At 37.7% G+C, this 19852-nt stretch overlaps 1 protein-coding gene across 3 annotated transcripts in view; it reads right to left on the reverse strand.

Moving 5' to 3' along the window:
- Positions 1–19852, reverse strand: part of Smr (nuclear receptor corepressor smrter) — a 182436-nt gene that overhangs the window by 45482 nt on the left and 117102 nt on the right. For all 3 annotated transcript variants that reach the window (XM_087345662.1, XM_087345661.1, XM_022057929.2), the window contains 7 exons: positions 18699–18846; positions 13867–14151; positions 12603–12659; positions 12352–12404; positions 10837–11143; positions 7300–8273; positions 1911–2011 (listed from right to left, as the gene is read on the reverse strand). In XM_087345662.1, coding sequence (XP_087201788.1) covers positions 1911–2011; positions 7300–8273; positions 10837–11143; positions 12352–12404; positions 12603–12659; positions 13867–14151; positions 18699–18846 — 1925 coding nt within the window. The remainder of the gene's footprint in view (positions 1–1910; positions 2012–7299; positions 8274–10836; positions 11144–12351; positions 12405–12602; positions 12660–13866; positions 14152–18698; positions 18847–19852) is intronic.

Raw genomic sequence — 19852 nt, forward strand, 5'->3', positions numbered from 1 at the left:
ATTCATGTTTATACAAATCTCCCCATCCAATTAGATGATGACAACTGGAAGATTTGTATTAGTCATTTCTTTACTCGGCATTGTTGTCTTGGTATACCAACATAACAAGGTTAAGTGTAACTCAAAGCAAACATAACTGCAGTGCACTAAATGTTGTGCAAATGGTGGTCATACTCGGATGACCGACATAAACAATGAAATTTCTTTTCTTCATTCGCATTTGTCCCGCATTTGCAGGGTCTGCGTTTTACCTCTCTTGGAGGTTTATGATTGATCTTTTTTTTTACATTGGTAGAACTCCTTTGCATGAGTGATCAGCCCTATCTGCAAACATCCATGCCTTGAGTGGGAGTCGAACCCGCGGTCGCAGCGGCCAGGCGCACGAGGTCCGTGCCTCAGACCGCGTGGCCACTGCGCTGGCAACAGAAACAATGAAATTAAATCTCAAAAATTATTGATTTCAGTAGCACATTTTTAGCTGAAATTGTAGGATACTGCAAAAATAAAAAACAAAAAACAAAAATATTCTCCGAAGGGCCAATATTGTGCTTCTCATTTATTTCAATCGAAATATATTCTTCCAGAGGTTTCGTGCAATTTATATAGTTACCACTGTAAACTACATTTTCCTAATTAAAAATTATTTCAGGTTTAATAAATCTATGGGCTTGCCTCATCAATACCATAATCTCTAGATTTCCCACCTGATAATCCTATACTTCTGCTTAAAACAAAATTTGAAATCAGGTTTTCAAAAATTGCATCATAAGCAGGTCCCCCCCCCATACAAAATTACCTTAATATGAATACATGTTCACAATTATTTCCATACATACCAAACAATGCTTTGAATGATCAATCAGGCTGCTAAACAGTCAAAATATAATATTCCAGAGTTTGTCTAGGAACTTCAATAAAGTTGCCAGAAAACTTCTAGTTTGTCTAGCTACTTGCATGGCAATTAAACCTGATATGAAGGAAAGGGCAAACAAATTTAATTATCTCAAAATCCCACTTAACTCCTATTACTACTACTACTACTACTACTAGTCATACTGCTATGACTGCCGCCAACGCCAGCTCCACCAAGACCAACGAAGTCTACACCCACCATAGCATACCACACGTATTGCCACTCACAAAGAAACAAAACACCATCTAAAATTGAAATTTCTCTATGTCTCTGATAAACTTAGATTTAGCAGATTTTTAATGCATAATTATTTTTTAGTCATTATCACATCCTGTAATTTCAGTAAAACAACAGACAAATTTAAATCCAACATAAAACTAATTAGATGGCTTACTGAACCCGAAGGTTCATCACCGAATTAACCAAAGCCCTCCACCGGACCGTGTCCTGGGCCAACAAAATCCAGTCTTCTTCAACTCCTATCTCAACGACATAAAACACTGCTAATATATTCCAGTTAAACAACAAGAATGTGAAGTGAAGCTAAAAGACACCAAGTCATAAACTACAGCAACATATCAAAATATATTTCCCACAGAACAAACACAATGCACAGGTAAATTTGACTAAATAACTTACAATTAAAAACATTCATAACCTCTTCAAGAGTCAGGGTAGCTCAATCAGTACAGTGACTGACAATGAACTGCACAAGGGTTTGATCCCAGAAAGGGCAGAGGATTCTTCTTCAGACCTCTGTGCCCAGACTGGCTCTGAGGCCAATTATGGTGTGACACCCCCCCCCCCCCCCCCAACCGGTAACGAGGTCAAGAACGAGTAGGATCTACACCTCCTCTACTCACCCAAAAGCCTTCACGGATATTTACGCCATTCCTAAGAACAACTGCCAAATTCCCTGTGGAGAAATCTTACAAACCAGTCCGTCATTCTAATATCAGATTAAATTTCTCTATGTTTAATTGTAAAAGGGGCTTACCTTGTGTGTCAGCACATTCTTCATCACTTGTCTCCACTTCCTCTTTTTTCTTCTTTTCCTCTTTTCTGCGCTCCTTCTTCTTGTTCTCAATTTTTCCTTCACTGTAAACCAAAATATCATCATCACCAAACTGAATCAAAATTAATTTCTCCATTACAACCAGCTTTGACAAATAGGGTAGCTGCATCAAGTGTCTTACAATAAATATTTACAAACTGAACACACACAGATACATCTTATAAACGCTCCTATCCTATTTGGGAAGTACGGTATTATCGGTGCACTGAGGATGTACCAGTCCCACTTATTGGTACCTGCACCTTGTCGTGGCGGTGGGGCTTGAGTACCTCAGTGACCCCAAGAGCTACTGGTAGGGCCTCCCTAGCCACATTGATCGAGGGGGAGAGGTCAGACTAAGACAGTTACCCTGGTCCTCCAGGTTGGGGGTTGGTTGCAAGGCTAACAACCTTGCACCGTAAAAAGGAAGATGTTTCCAAACCTCAATCAAAGTCTCGGACAGACGGACCTAACAGAGGATCGAATGGAAGAGGAGAATTGCAGAGGCCATGGACCAAATACGGACCAGACAGCCATAGAAGAAGAAGAAGATGTACCAGTATTGTACCCATAAGACATGGCATTAATATCCAGAACATCTAAAATAATATCTGGGAAGCGGTAAGTCTTGTCAATGCATAATCATGCACGCTGGGTCTGTTACAAAGTTGTGTACCTAAATAAGAATAGATCGAGTTGAACTGTTGTTTTTCTTTAAATGCCGGACGTTAAGAAATGACAGTTCACCGATTCCAGAACATCCATGGCAACTCAGTTTTATTATAACTTAAAACTGAGAATTCTGTAGCATAAAAGCATACTTTAAACTGAATAAAACAAATCTTTTCCTACGTAGCAATTAATTTGTCAGACGGGCACTATTGTATTCCACTTCACTGACCAAAACCTTCCAATCATGAACCCAAAGAAAAAGCAATCTGCAGAAAATAGGTTACCTTGGTTTGGATTTCATACTACGAGTTCACCGAACAGTAATTCACATATGAAAAGTTGCTGGTTAAAAGAGATTGCATTATAATGCTTAAATAAATCAAATCTATTTGTAAATGAAAATCACCATCTTCCATCTAATTTGTACTGGGTAACAACATTTCAAATTAAAAATACATACATAAAGTTTAATTTTATCCAAAACTAATTATAATCTTTAAAAAAATTATTCTGTAGTGTCAGACATAAAAATCTTACTCCTTTTAAAAGTTCCCATTTTGATTTTGTCGTATAATTCGGCTGCTTAGCTCTGATTCCAAGCCAGCCGTTACTCAATGCTTCTTCCATAAAGTATAATTGAATGACTGAAATCTGTTAGTATTAATTAGCAAATATCCTGCCAGATTCTCCGAATGAGCTCAATGGAAGTTGCAGGGCAACAGTAATCATTAAATTGAAAATCCCGCAGACAAACATTTCCACTACAATAATTAATTGGTTCCAATACTGCTGTTACCATACGAAAAAAAATAATTCACATTAAAGTGATCAAGAAATCCACTATGGAATATTGAATTAATTCCATCTATTCACAGCAAATCCATTAGTAAGATCATCTTTATGTCAAAAATGTAATACTTTTTTACATTCATTAAAGCAATTCATAAAATACAGAATGTGAAGCAGAGATTCACCAGCAGGGGGAAACCAGGATAACATGATTTGCATAACAATTTACTTAATGTCTTCCCAACCGAACAACAATGTTTGATCATTCAAATGCAAACTTTAACCAATAAATGGATTGCTCTTTCCGCTGACATCGCACTGCATTTCAGACTAATCATTTTCAAACTACGAAAACCACATTACAATGTACGATGCACCACTCAGCACTGTGAGCCATTTATACTGATGTGCCGTCACGAACTTGCTGCATGACAAAAAATAAAAATGTAAACAGCTGATTCTCACATAATCACCATCATAATCACTACCACTACCACCAGACTGTTGGTTATCCTAGACCAAAAAAATTCTTAAAAGAACAGCCTCTACATAGGTTTATTTGGTCCACTTCATTCTAACACAATTACAAGTGCTCTAATATCAAGTAATTAGAAGTACGCTGACATGGGAAAGACACACTTCATCGCCCTGATGAAGGAGGCAGTATAACCGCTGAAACGTTGGTAAACATCGACCAGACTACACAGCGCAAGAACACAGAAGACAGAAATCTTCACACCATAACTAGTTGCGTAACCTCCACCTTTGTATTATGCACCTACAGAACAGTACTCACGCTAGTGTAAGAGCACAACGCAGTATTCTTCTGGCTACAAAATTATTGCTTTTTATCAATTAAAAAATTGCTAGCTATTCATTGCTTCATCACCTAAGGTAGTGTTTAGCTGATATTTATATATTTGGTATAATAGGCAAATTTAAACAAGTTTTCAGATCATTCAGGCAGAAAGTACTTCATATTCCAAAATGACAGGAAGAAGCTCCAGTTTACACATTTCCAGCAAAAACATTTGTAAAGATGCTTCAGACTACAGTTAAGTAAAGGAAAAAGATGGGTCGTGATGTTTTGATGTCCTCTTGCAGGCGTTAATCGCGAAGAACTGATAGGAAGAAAACTGTCAGGGTTTCGCCCAAGAACTAAACTGGGAACCCCCTGAACAAAAGTCAGGGGCAACACCACTTCAAATTTTACATTCAAATAATGTCATACGAATATAACCGGAAATGTTCCTTCATTGCTTCTTGTTTCTCATTATACATTTAGTTGTACGCCTAGGTAAAATTGTTTAGCAGATGCGTAGTAATGAACAAAGAAGTGAAAATTAGAAACATGTACAGTAGGGCACCGCTTATACGGCGGGTTAGGGACCAGACCCCCGCCGTAAAGCGAAAATCGCCGAAAAGCGGATCTTTGCCTTATTTCACTTGCAAATGCATATCAAAGCCTAATAAGATGTTACACTATCATATAGTAAGTGCACAATAGCGCTAGGCCTAAGAAAATGATATGAAAGTTAAATGAATATCAGTAATACACACATTGTCCTCAGCTTATAGTGATTGGTGAATATAAATTTGAAAATTGATATGCTTATAGTAGGAAGGATGAAGGAGATGGCGCATCTTCATCATGTGACTCTTCAACGAATCCTATTCGTTTTGGTGATGGTTCGGAAGCCATAGACATGCCTTGTTCACGAAGTTTAATCATCTCTAACTTGGCATTTAAAGTAAGAGGCTTACGACTCCTCTTTTTATCGCTACTACCCTTAGACGTCTTTGTAATTACACTGTAGTAACACAAAAATATTATATAAATATACAGTTTGTAATAACTGAAAAATTGCCAGAAATACAGAGAGACGCGGAGCGCACAAAAGCTGTAAACAGACTGAATCAGCGACGAGAAAATGGCGCCGGACGCACTTCTCTGACTCAGCTGTTGAGCGCCGTATTAGCGGATCGCCATAAAGCGGAGCACCGAAAAGCGGGGCCCTACTGTACTTAAACAGCATCCATGCACAAATAAATTTTTAAAAATTTTCTCAAAACATGTTCAGAACACTTGTAACTTCTCTAAAATACCTCCCTTGGTGTTCACTTCAGGCTATTCACATAATTTTAAATGGTTGTAACTGACCAGGGGAGTGCCTGGGAAAATCCAAAAAGCTTTATAATCACAAACACATCTCATCCCAAATCTAACCACTAGTGTTAAAACGCATATACTTTACTTTAATCCACATGCCCAGTCCAGGGCTCTGTGTGTGTGGGGGGGGATATTAATTTCTACATCCAATACATAAACACTATTTAGGATCATTTAAAATTACTTGAATACCCAGTCATTAAACTATGCAACCAATACACCATTAAATAACCCAAGAACCACGCAGATACACCAAACATGCCTCCATTAACCCTCTCCTTCCTGCAACACACCAAACTTTTTCTCTTAAGAACTTTAGAAACGTATCGCTCACTGTCCCCAAAACCTCTCCCTTGACCCCACCCTGTCTGTTTCCAGCATTAGGGTCAATTCTGAATGCCACAACCAAAAATCATCAAGTCATTGGAATAAATCCAAATCAATGTGAAAAATACCACATATTTTTAAAAGAAGTTAATACACTACTTATCTTGCGCAAAGATAGGTTTCAAAATATAATTTTAACTTGCGACATCATACAATATATTAGTAGTGTCTGGGAATCATGTAACAAAAATGTCCGTACGTTACTTAGCAATTCGCCTACATTATTTGCAGAGCATTCCAATGAGGCACTAAGGTGAAGATAATAATAAGCTTAGGACTTCAGCATTTCCTGCAAATTACACTTTCTTAAAATGCATACCCTTTCTCAGCATTCCCAAGAAAAATGTAAATATAGTGTATTCCACTGTTCATGTGACTCTAAAGAACATCACAAATAACATTCCATTAACCCAAATAATTGGGTGTACACTGAACGTAAAATTATTACTCCTGACAGTTCTGTAACATTTCTCTGTCACACATAATACCAACATGCTTGTGATAATGAAGATGTACCACAACAGATAATTGTGACAAATTGAACAGACTGGCTGTTCAAATTCTAATTTCATTAAGCACGTGGAAAACTTTGTTAAAGCAAGCACCAACATATGGCAAGACAATTCTACTTACATTAAAATTAATCAGCGTGACAGTGAGTACATTATGTCTTATAATGTGCTAATTAAATTTACAATTACATCACAGCTCATGAACAAGTAAATAACATATAGTAAGACTTTAATTTTATAATAAAGCTAAATTTGTATGAAACTGGACTGATTTTGAAGTTATGGTAATGTCGTAAGTTTATAATAATCCGTGGGGTAACAGCCCTCTGAGAGCCAAAGCCGACTAGCTGGCTGCTGGCCTCACGTTTACATGCCTAAGCAGAGGTGAACGATCATCCAACCAGATATAGGGTGACGTGTGGTCAGCACGGCGAACCCCCAGCCATTGCTAGTTTCCGTGACCGGAATGTCGTAAGTTTAAACTGGTCAAAAATCCACTATATACGTTTACAGACATCAGTAATGCGTCTGACTCGCCATCGAGAGATACACTATTCAAATCTGGCCGCAGATAATTAATAAGCCCTACGAAAAACAAGCGTAGTACTTCAGAATACGTAATAACTGCTTCTTCCTTGCATGATCACCTTCCATCCATTACGCTTAATAATTCTGTGATTAACTCATTCAACACTGCTTTAACTCAGCGATACAGAACTACAGAATAACAAAAATAAACAAGAAACAACTACAAAATTTACCATATGCACACATGCAACATAACACAAAGTTATTTCCTTACCTGTTATTCTTATTCTCTTTATCGACACCATCCTTGTCATTGAGTAGATGCTGATCCTTAGAAGGTGTGAGGTTGTTGTTATTGTTATTGTTGTTGTTGTTGTTATTGTTGTTGTTGCCGTTACTAACAGAACTACTGGACACAACATTCACACTGGCAGTTGCTGACACGGAGATAACAGGACTTGATGACGTCACAGAAACAGTTAATATCGATGCTACTATTGTCGAAGAAGCGACTGTCGTCACGGTGACCGAAGATGCCGAGTTTGTGGTAGTCGCTGTCGTTGACGTTGTGGCTGTTATTGTCGCTGACAGTTGGGACTGTTCTGAGGCTGTGGTAATTGCAGATACTGAAGTGGTTGTGGAAGTAGATGAATTTGAGGTGACGGCATTGGATGGCGGCGTTGTAGAGTTGGTAGTGATGGTGGAACTGGACGTCGACACTGTTGCTGCTGTTGTCAGAGCTGTACTGGCAGAAGTAGCACTAGCACTGTTATTAGTGTTTGAAGCACTACTATTAGGCTGCTCCTGTTTTTGTTGCTGTTCTCTTTGTAACCGAGTAGTAACACCTGTTGGACCACTAAGAACATCCGCAAGATTATTCTGAGATGCATTTGATGGTTTCCCATGAGGATTGTTGCGACTCGCCCGCGTTCTCTGCCGTGACTTTCGAAGCAACTGCTTATAGCTCTCAGTCTTCTTACTTAAATAATAATGTTGGACACAATCACACACACTTTTCCGTTCCAGGTACGTTTTTATCACACCAAAATTTTTTGGATGCTGAAGATACTTTTCTTTAAATACATCATGTTCTGTCGCTGTCCAAACATTCAACAGCTGGCGCTCTTTGTACTCTGTAGTGAAGTCCTCAATGCGCCCATTGTTGTTAACGTATGTCACCCTCCTCTGTCGAGCATCCAGAAGAATTGGTGGAATCACCGCATATGAACGCATCTTTTTATCCTCCATCTGAAAGATATTAACAATCACAATGTTTTAAAACAATTAGGTATTGGTCTTAACAATGCAATAATATGAGCACTGTAATATTACTGCAGCCACCAATTTCAGAACAGTCTTGTATGCAATAACATTAGTGACCATACTGCACAAGTGTTAAAATTTTACTGTAAATCAAATAATAGTAAAACAAATATCAAACTAAAGCACATAAAATATAATCAGATTTTAGGTTGTCCTACACGTCCTACTTTTATCCCCGACTCCTTTCTTGAAGTTTTGTAATTTTTAAAACATCTGCAAACATTTAATAGAACTTAAAGAAAAAAATTAGAACCTGCAAAGAACACTATATACATATCATTTAATAAGTTACATAGTAGTATTTTTATTAACTGCAACCACTTTGTCTGAATCTGCTGTACCAGTAATAACAGCATTTAACAGCAGCACAATACAAAATGCCTCGTAGCTGAATGGCAAGAAATTATGATGGTATTTTCTTACAAAGAAAAAGGTTTTCTAGCAAATCCATGTTCTTGCCCCCTTTACAAGGTGCTGAAAATGTCAAACTCAGAATGAAAGTTAGGCCATTGAGGGATATCTGAATTCAATACTTTTAAAACTCTTTACATCTCTTCTTCCAATAAAATTTGCAGGGTGAACATGTAGATTTGAATCAATGTTCCATCAATTACTTCCAGAACTCTTATTCACTTACAATAATTGGAATCTCTTTACAGCGAAACCTAAAAACATCAACAGAACGTACATCAGTCTTTCAAAATTCGTGTTCAATGGGTATCCACATACATCATCTAAATCAAAACAAGAAGTTCTGGAAACAATTTACAATGCTCACTTCCCTTAAATGGGTTTCTCTTTTAAGGATACCAGAAGAACTCAACTAATAATTTTACAACTTAATGGTATACATCTGTGCATGTCTACCAATACAAATTCCTTCAACCTGAAAAGACATAACCTAAAAATTTCATATTCTTAGTTGCAGTTGTCACTTATTACTATCACCAAATGGATATAACTACAGATTTTGCACTGCCACCATGTTATGTTACAATCTAAAAACTGTGACCTTTGAAAAGTCATTTTTCGCTTAAAATGTGTCACTAATGCTGCACCCACCTCAGAAGTTCACACTGATGATGTTACTGACGATAGGAAATAAAAATCCAGTGGCATGCCTCCACACCAAGTTTCATGTAAATCTGTGTGTCTAACCCTCACTGCATTAGCTTAAGAACTGGTCAACAAAGTTCATAAGTTACTGGAATGAGGGCTGGATCCACACTTGATACTATAAACCTACCTTTCTTTACAGAGGAGAGTGCCAGTATAAAAAAATGCAACCGCACATATCAATGCTTAAACCAATATGTTGAAGTGGCACCAAGATCTTGTAACACATTTTTCAGGGGATGATTAGTTCATCTTTTACTCCAGTTATTTTAAAGCACCTGCCGGAACTGCTAACTTAGGATTTACTCAAAACTGGTTTTTGGATTCAAGCACAATTTTACTTCCTCTGATGACACACATATCTGTTATAATCAACAAACACAACTGTTGTTATGTGTCACTATTAACCAGTAACTCAGCCATCGTCCTAAACTCATTTAAACGTGTTACAGGCTATGCAAGAACCATCATGCTATGTCATCTTGCGAAATTATAATAAAATAAGAGAGATTTCTGTCTGTGGCAAGATAGAGGTATTCAAAATACATATTTTGCGATAGTAGTGCAATCTTGTAACATGCACATGAAAATCAGCTCCTAAGCATCAGCCAGATTACGACAACCTAATTTAAGAGCTTGGGCTTTCAAGCTCTGTGGTTCCTGCATAATTTACTGGTTAATGAAAACACAAAATCCTGATTTCTGTGAAATAGAGATGATGATGACAATGACAATCCAGCAAAATATAATTAATTTGTGCTTAGTAAATATTTCAAACTTGATGACACCTCAAGAAATTAAATGCAATTCTATAAAAAAAACCTCTCTTTGTAACAAACAGTGACCCAGAGTTCATTCATATCCTCAGGATTATCATTCTACAGAAAATGCCAATACAGCGACACTGATCGACAAACAGCGTACCCTACGCACTCTCAAAACACAATTCATCCAAAAAATAACCACTTCTTCGATGGAGGGCATGCAAACTGAGCTCTGCCACAGGACTAGGAACTGATAGGTCAAAAACTTGGACACTATAAAACGGTCAGCCAAATCAACATTAGAAAAAAAACAGGTCATCCTGCATTCTGGAGACTCATACATGGTACGAGATTCCCTATGGCAGCGAGATATGAAGTAGAAAAGAACCGAATAATTAACAGTGCCTTCCACAAAGGACACCTAGTACAGTCCATTCCAACTGCAGACAAATGGGTTACAAATTGCTGTATCCAAGAACAATGAATAATTTGCAGCTTAAAGAAACAAGAACTTAATAGAACAGATAAAGTCTGCTTGCTTATCTTATAGGCTTTATGTCATTTCTTTCCATCTTCCATATTTACAATCTACATTGTAAACTCAGTACCTCTTGCTCCTGAAGCCCATCCATTATTTCTTCCAGATCTGCCTCACTCTTGATGCGTGCGCCGACACGATTGAACCTTTCTCGATCTTCCCGTTGCTTTCTCAGCTCGGGGAACACCTTTTCAAAAAATTCTCGATTCTTGGCTTCCTTCACTTTGCGTTTCTGCGATGCTTCCACTTTCTCAACTTTTCTAAGCCATTCTTGCATAAGTTTTGAGTATGTGGCAGTCAGGTACTTCTCCCGGCTCTCGCGGTCCGAGTGTTTCCGCTTGAAATACTCCATCAACCTTCTCTTGAATGTTAAATTCCTGCGCACAAGACCAATTAACAATTTTGTATCTTACTAAAATGACATAGGACAAAACTGGTGACCGAAAAATACATAAAATTAGAAGTGGAACATTGAGACCACAACCCACAAGGCGCGTGTTGGTGTACATGTAAAATAGCGATATCGCAACAGGCTTCCCTTTAGTTTCAACTTTAAAAACTGTAGGTATTATTTCACAGTTTATTTAGCAATACCGTCAACAGGTCAGATAATACTGCATCAATGAAAAGATGATTAATGAATAATAAATTGGAAAGGATGCGGAAGGAACCATTTATGGCCCAATTTAAGGCGCCATCCTGGAATTACATGCCCAAAGAGACGGAGGAATACTACGGGAAATCTTAGCAAGGCTAGCCAGTCCTACCCGGAATATGAAACAAGGGTGCTAAAAAGGATCAGTAATAAATTCTCTATATACTGGACATTGGGAACGACCCATTCTTCAAGTGCCTGAGCACTGCGGGTCCCAACTTTTCATTCGCTTGATCTGTAGACATTCAGTAGGACTCCTTGGACGAGGGATCAGCCCGTCTCAAGGCCTCCACCTGTACACAGAAAAATGCAGATAAACGTCCATGGCTTGAGTGAGATTCGAACCCATGGTCCCAGCGACCAAGCGGCACAAGGCCCACGCCTCAGAATGCGCGGCCACTGCGGACCCCTCTCTATATACAGTGCATTCAAAAAGTCACTGTGCAGTTGCAGTTATGAGCAATGGTCAGTTGCAAAGATGTCTGCCATCGTTAAGCTGGAATAGGTTGGGTAGTAATGTACAACTTGGCAACACTGGTACAGGCTCGAGCAGTATGAAGCTGCAGCAATGGCAATACTGACAGATTGTAGTTAATTGCACAGTGAATATTTGAATAGCCTGTAGTTCATGTTACTTGTCCATTTCCAAGTCATGCTGCCTCCGACTGTCCTTGCTTATCATTTCCTCCATCATTATTATTATTGCTTGTTGGTCTGAGGTAAAGTAGATATTTTAGAAACCTTGAATTCTTGTTATCCCTACAATAAAATCATTGAATCTTAAAGAGTTCCTTCAAATTTGGATGCATGTAAATTATGCACAAATCTCTCAATCGCCTGAAACCTGAATTACAACTTACGATTTCGTAACTGTCCAGTGCAATGGCTACTTCAAAACAAATGTTTACAGCAATATTGAATTCAACATACCTTCTTTTATTTTCATGATAGACTGCTGTATCTGAAGGCTGATTGTAAAGAGGCTGAAAAAAGCAGTATAAGCTGAATTAAACACACAAAAAACAGAAATAACATCATCTAAAATTTTCATCACTACTTTGAAATTATACACTCCAATATTACATGCTACCAGTTATACAAGTAACCTTCAACAAAAGAATGAAAATTTAGTGTGGACCATCAACAATTGCTCTCTTAAAAACAATGTGTGTATGACTCACCAGATCAACTTTAGGTCCCAATTTCTCTAACAATGAATGTGCTTCTTGGGCCTTTTTCTGAAACAAAATAAAATCACATTAACATAATTAATTTCTTCTTCTTTTTCCGGCATAACGATGTTTGTACATTTCCCGGTACCCTTTACTGATCCCCAACCTTTTTCAGTTGGCTTGATCTATGGACGTTCGGTAGGACTCCTTGGACGAGGGATTGGCCCGTCGCAAGGCCTCTACCTGTACACAGGACAGCACAACACAGAACAACATCCATGGCTTGAATGGGATTTGAACCCAAGGTCCTTGAGACCAAGCAGCACAAGACCTGTGCGGCCAATGCGGACCCCACATAATTCATTTGTAAATTACATTTCTTAAATAACTCTTCAATCAACTGCAGATTATGGTCAGGATATAGCCAAAAAAAAAAGTTGTCAGTGGAACCACGGTTCCGGAGAATTTGACATAAATACGTCTATACGGAAAGGAAGTTTATATATTGGCTTTATTCTAAATATTTCCTTTATACATGCTTTACAATTGAGATAAGTTTGATTAAAACATTGCTTATTCAACTTCAATTAGTTACGCTTAAGATGGGTCTGTGGTAGCTGAATATAATGTAAGGTAAGGTAATGTAATGTAATGTAAAGTAAGGTAATGTAATTCAATTCAATTCAATTCAATTCAATTCAATTCAATGTAAGGTAAGATAAGGTAAGGTAATGTAATGTAACGTAATGTAAGGTGGTTACCTAGGAAATGTCATCTGTTTATCAACAAATAAACAACAATGGTTACCTAACAAACTTCATCTGTTTATTTGTTGACAAATAAACAACAATGGTTAATTAGGAAACGTCATCTGTTTATCAATAAACAGATGATGTTTCCTAGGTAACCATCTTACATTTTTTCGTTCCCCTTTTTCGTTACACTTTTTTGCCGAATGACCCTTCCTCATAGACGTATTTACATCAAAAAAATATGTCTGACCTGGAATTTTCATTCCACTCCATTTAGTTTCATTTTTTATAAAAAATTAAACAGGCCAGTGCCATTTTTACATTTTGTAACATGGCATGGTCAATATTCTGGATTAATTTTAAACCAGCTACACAACACCTTATGTTAAAAGCATTCACAACACTCCATCTTCTCCTGATTGTGTTCTGATTTAAATGATAACAATTTAGGGTCTCAGTAACATATATAAGTGAGATCCGAGGGCCTCGCGACAAAATTCATTCCTTGTCTTAGTACTTACCCTATTATCAGCATAGATCTTCTGAGCAGGGCTCTGGTGTTTTGGCTGCGCTATCTCTTCTTCTTCCTTTTTTATTGATGGTTTGCTTGCAGCTTCCTCCAACTCCTGCTGTTTCTTCTTCAGTTTTGAGATCTGTGATTCGGCTTTTGCGATCTCACGGTCCACCTTCCCGATCTGCTGTAGCAGCTCATCCTTGGTAGCTCGAAAGTCAGCGTCTGCCTGCATCGAGTCAGGTGGCAATGTTGGCGAGATGGCTTCCACTTGTGGGTTGTATGCAGGCTGCTCCTGCGACCAAATATAAACATATTTCACTTGGGAACTACATGGTCGAACTGGTACAAATAAACTGATATAATCACCTTCTTAAAAAAGTTTTACAGCAGCAAGTATGAAGATGACCGTCTGCTGGGTTATTGTGCCGTGTGGTTTGGAAGAAGTTTACTGGCATTTCAGAGGTGATGCTACCTTCATCAGGGAAACTGTCAGACTATATAACGCAACAACCCAGAAGACAGCCACCTCCTGAAAACAAGTTTGCATCTTGTAGTCAAATTTTAAATCAGACACAAATGCAACCCAGTTCTAGCCAATGCCATATACAGTCATCTTAATAAGAACAGCATATATTCCAACCTAACCTGTACTTCAAAACATTTAAATATTGTGGAGCCCAATAGGGCAAAGTGTAGAGTCATTTTTGTCTCAAACAGAAAAAACACAAGAAAATTTCAATAGTACGCCCTTCCTATTAATGTCAAACAGCAGTAAAAATAAGATTGTTTTTACTTTACTTAAAAACCAAGCAATTTCTTGCATAAAAATAATCAATCTCTACTTTTTAAACTGTTCGTAAACAACAAAACAAACTCGTAACTTTCAACCAACAGCAGTGTTTGACAGTCTAGTTCAAATCTTAGCCTAGCGACCAGCTAACCTGACTGCGAATATCTGCGGTATTCCTTGGTTCCTCCATGCAAATGCTGCAACTTGGCAATCTCATTTTACTTTTAAATAAATATTGTTCTTAAATATACTTTCACCACAGATGGAACTGTCTGAGAAACAATTCTTCACAGATGAAACTGTTGAAAAATAACTATTCGGGCCACAAAGCTACATAATTACAAAGAAATACTTTCTTCCTAGGTCAACAGAAAACAAATGCAATGTTGCCAAAGCTTACATATAATATCTGCTGAAAAGGCCCCATTCTAATGTAAATAAAAATTATACTGTATCATGCCTCAGTGTTTTCTGCTGTGTTGCATGATTTATGAATGCTAACCAACACAGTCTGCTGCAGAATAGAGGAGGGGGGGAGTGAATAGGAATCCTTGGTAGAAGGGAAAATGCTACTACTGACCTTCAGAGAAGAGAAAAAAAGAGAGGCTGTATAAACAAAAAAGAGTGGGAAGTCACTGCCAAGAGAAGGGAAATGTTCATCTGTTGTGGGAGACATGCAATGGTCCCACAGATTCCAAAACCAATCAGCAAAATTAAAAAAATAGGAGGGCCCTGCAACCTTCCACAGAGACCACCAAAGTGTTCTGAATTTGGCAGGGGCTTCCCATACTCAGAAGTGTAAGCCTGTTTGCTTATTATGTGGAGGCCAGCAAATGTTAAGGGGTGCCCAACTTGCCAACCGCCCCTGCTATGGGGAAACAGCAGACCCATATTCAAAAACAATCTGTACACCAGTGGTCCCCAACGCGGTGCCCGCGGGTGTCATGGCGTCCGCCAAGGCCTTTTTGGGTGCCCGCGTTGTTACGGAAAGAGGTTATACTGAATAATGAAGGCCATTCAACCATGAACATTATAAAATCAAAGCACAGATCTCAACTTGACGATTGATTGCGAGCAGCAACATCATCCTACACTCCCAAATTTGAAAAACTGGCCGATGAAATGCAGAGTCAAACATCACACTAACTCCCCGCTTGAGTAATAATAATTGTACTTAAACGTCGTGTTGTTTTTTGTATTATTTGGTGTCCATATCTTATTTGTCCAGAGAAAAGAAAATTTGGCTTTGTTAATTGGTCGGTGCCCGCCATGATCTCATAAACTCTCAAATGTGCCCATAGGCACAAAAAGGTTGGGGACCACTGCGCCATACAATTCTAACTAAACCATTTGGCCTTCTTGGTTCTCACAAGAGGATCAACACATTCGATATCAATCCTTTCAATCCTGCATTTATCTGGCTTTGAAATCATAAGGGCACCTTCGCCCTTCTATTTTTTTATGACTGCAGAGTTAGCAGAAAGCTACTTGAGAACTCATATGGACAATAAACTTTGAGCTTCAGCTAAAATAACTGCAACAAAATGTGATGTTTCAATTAAAATATGAATGATGAGGTCATGCCCAAAGCCTTGTTCATGGATTGGGGGTAAACAAAGTTCACTCCTTCCAACCTACTGAGAAAACTATCGGCTCCAAACAGTTCTACCATGCACGTAAGAAGCATTACTTTTGTGTAGTGTCAAAGTAAAGTGGTAAAGCTGGTGGACATTTCGGCCAAGTCAAGGGCACTGCAGGGTAGACAGGGTAGACTGGTTCAAGTAATGTTTGTTAAGCGGCCCATCCACGTACGAGTCTGACTTGCGAGTCTGGCTCGGCGAGCTTGACTCGTGAGCCAGGCTCGGATATATTTCACCACACATGCATAGCAGACTCGGCTCGTGACACCCCACACATAAACGAGTTTGGCTCAATGGAACCCGAGCCGAGCCGGACTCGCAAGCCAGACTCGTACGTGGATGGGCCTCTTTACACTGGTCATCTAAAAAAGACAATATGGACTGTACTCATCACCGACATGGTACATATTATTAGATCTGAAGGTATTTTAATTCCGACATGAAATATTTAATTACTAAAAGAGTGAGCTGGGAATCAAAAGAAAAACAATATCCGATTATCTGATACAAAGACAAAAATTACAGACACCAAAACATGAAAAACCAAACAGTAACTCCTGTGTGTCTCGCTTTGAACTTAAGTAACAAAAAGTGATAGTGGAACCACGGTTCCGGAGAATTTGACGTAAATACGTCTTTACGGAAAGGAAGTTTATATATTGGCTTTATTCTAAATAGTTCCTTTATACATGCTTTACAACTGAGATAAGTTTGATTAAGATATTGCTTAATCAACTTGAATTAGTTACGCTTAAAATGGGTCTGTGGTAGCTGAATTTAATGTAATGAAATGTAATGAAATGTAATGTAAGGTAATGTAAGGTAAGGTAATGTAATGTTTTATAGGTAAACAGAAGACGTTTCCTAGGTAACAACAATGCTGAGTAAACAGATGAGGTTTCCTAGGTAACATAACAAAGAAGTTACACTTTTTCGTTTCCCTTTTTTGCCGAATGACCCTTCCTTATAGACGTATTTACGTCAAAAATATATTATAACATTATGCCATTCCCTTAGAATTATATAACTACTGTTTTCAACTTGAATGTATTGATTACTCCATCTTAACATCCTCAATAACTATTACACTTCTCTGAATGTCACTAGCATTGCTCGCCCATCTACGTATCGTCCATCTGTGATCATGAACGGCCAATCTAACGTTCTTTTGAGATGTGTGGATCGAAAAGAATGTATAATAATAATAATAATATAATAATGTAATAATGGTGGCATCATGTATAAATAAGTAAGTGGAAAATGGAAGATGGTGACGAGGCGACGTAATTAATGCAGACGCAATTAAGTTCTGCCTCAGGATATTACAAGGGAGTACTATTAGCATTAATGATAATACGGAGTTAGAATATACCAAGATGCATTGTTCCTTAATGGCATGTTCTTAATATGGCTCAGAGTTTCACTAGTAAGTATCTAAAATATCAGTCTACATTTTAAAAGGGAGGCTGAGGGGCTAGAAGATTGACAGATTGACTCATGCACCTCCCTGAATGGGTTCTCAAGAAGAAACCATGATGGTTCAACTGAAACCAATTTTTAAGTCTATATCAGTAACCACATATTCTTAAAATAATATATCGAACCCCTATCTTTCATTACGTAAATAATCAGACAATAATAAACAGAGCAAAAATTCCTTCCGCCTCTTTTATTTTGCATAGGGTATATGTTCCACAATAATTTAAAAATATGAGGAATGGAAAATTCATACCAATATTATTATGAAAATGATGATAATGAAACACAAACATTACAGATAACAACTATGACCTTAAATACAGACAGATAAGATGATAACGAGACGCAAGGGCAGAATGCAAGTTGTAAGTTTCCTCACAAAGCCAAATGTTAAAACAAGGAACACAGCAGTCTTTTTATAGAGTCGCATGATAATGCTTCTGTACAGACAGGAGCTGCTTCAGCTGATCCAAAATCCAGACGTAATAAGGACAGACACCATTAACATCATTTGAAAATAGCAGGTAGTTAAGCAGCCACCAAATTTCAGCTAAATTAAACACTCTGCATCCAACATTTGAGGTTTACATGATTGTGAAAACATACGTATCGAACTTTTGCACCATGACGCTACAGGCAATTACCAAGATTTCAGAGGAACACAATGCGTATCTTTAGGACAGAAGCAACATCCTACAAGAGTATGTGAAATCTTAACCTAGAAGACCACAGTCCACAAGCAAAAGTTTAATCACGAAAACAAATGTTTATAACCAGACTCTCGCTGTCCATTTTGTACTTCTGTGGTGGCATTTTTTTAGTTTTACTTTTTGCCATAATCGATCACTCAGTTCCGTGGTTTCTATGAATACTAGTTTTGTATCTTACTAATATGTACGTCTACTGTTAACTTTTAACTGCAATGCTTACTCTTGTATCGATTCTGAGCGGTTGCTGAACTTCGGGCTTTGGCTCACCAAAACGAATCTTTTTGATCGGTGGTCCCAAATCCAGCTGAACAGCTGCACCACCAGCAGGTACCAACGCAGGCACCATGCCATCCCGATATTGTTCCGTCCTGCAAGGCACACAAGATATTGTTCGTTGACACAGTCTGCAGACTTACATGTATATTACAAATGGGAGAGACAAATCTATAAGGTAATTTGTAGCAAAATGTAGTTCCTACTTCGGCTATCAGTATGACGAGGACAAAGTCGCTTGTCAGCTTCGGTTCATGCACAGTTTATCACACTCTAATACATGAGCCTTGAACTCTAAACCATAGTAATGGAAAACCATTTCTTTCAGAAACAACAGTTAATTTAAATAAAATAAACAAAACATACTTTACACAGTCTACAGTTAAACAAATCTACAAACATAAATTAATACCATAATAATAAATTCAACACAGTAACACAAAAATACATATAGATGTCTCAAATGTTATATACCACAAGGAAAATAATTTTTATGGTAAATTCTTATCAAAGTCTGTTAATTCCTGATGACAGAACTAATGTTAAAATGGCACAGGAATGACAGTGATATTTTAATTTATTTGTTTTCCTTAATTTATGAGTAGGAATTCTAAAATGCCTTCAAACTTAATTTTTATAGGAACAACTCCCTTAATTTTCTACACAGGGAACCAACCACAACATACAGATGTTATAAATAAATTTAATTCACTACACTCAGAAAGGTCATGTACCAAACTGTAAAAGAAATATTGAAGAACCAAAACAGAATATCAAATCAGAATGTGCCAAGTTCACTAAAGACATGGGATCCGGGTATCACGCATACTTACAATCATGGATGTAAATGAAGGTGTATTTGAAACTCAAATGTAACCGAGCATACAAACAGAGGCATAAAATGTAATTTATCATGACATGTAACTTGGGGCACTGTACATGCTCACCACTGTGACAAAGAAGGTTATCTAAATGGTCTACACTTAATTCCACTTAAGTCATGAAAAATCAAGTAACAAACAGACAATCACGGAAAGATAATATACCAAAATAATTACTTTGATAGACAAAACTTTCAAAATATCTCTGACCTTTATCTAT

This window comes from Zootermopsis nevadensis, unplaced genomic scaffold (assembly GCF_977971745.1).
Source record: "Zootermopsis nevadensis isolate Lab colony 2312 unplaced genomic scaffold, Znev_1.0 Znev_ptg000009l, whole genome shotgun sequence".
NCBI lineage: Eukaryota > Metazoa > Arthropoda > Insecta > Blattodea > Termopsidae > Zootermopsis > Zootermopsis nevadensis.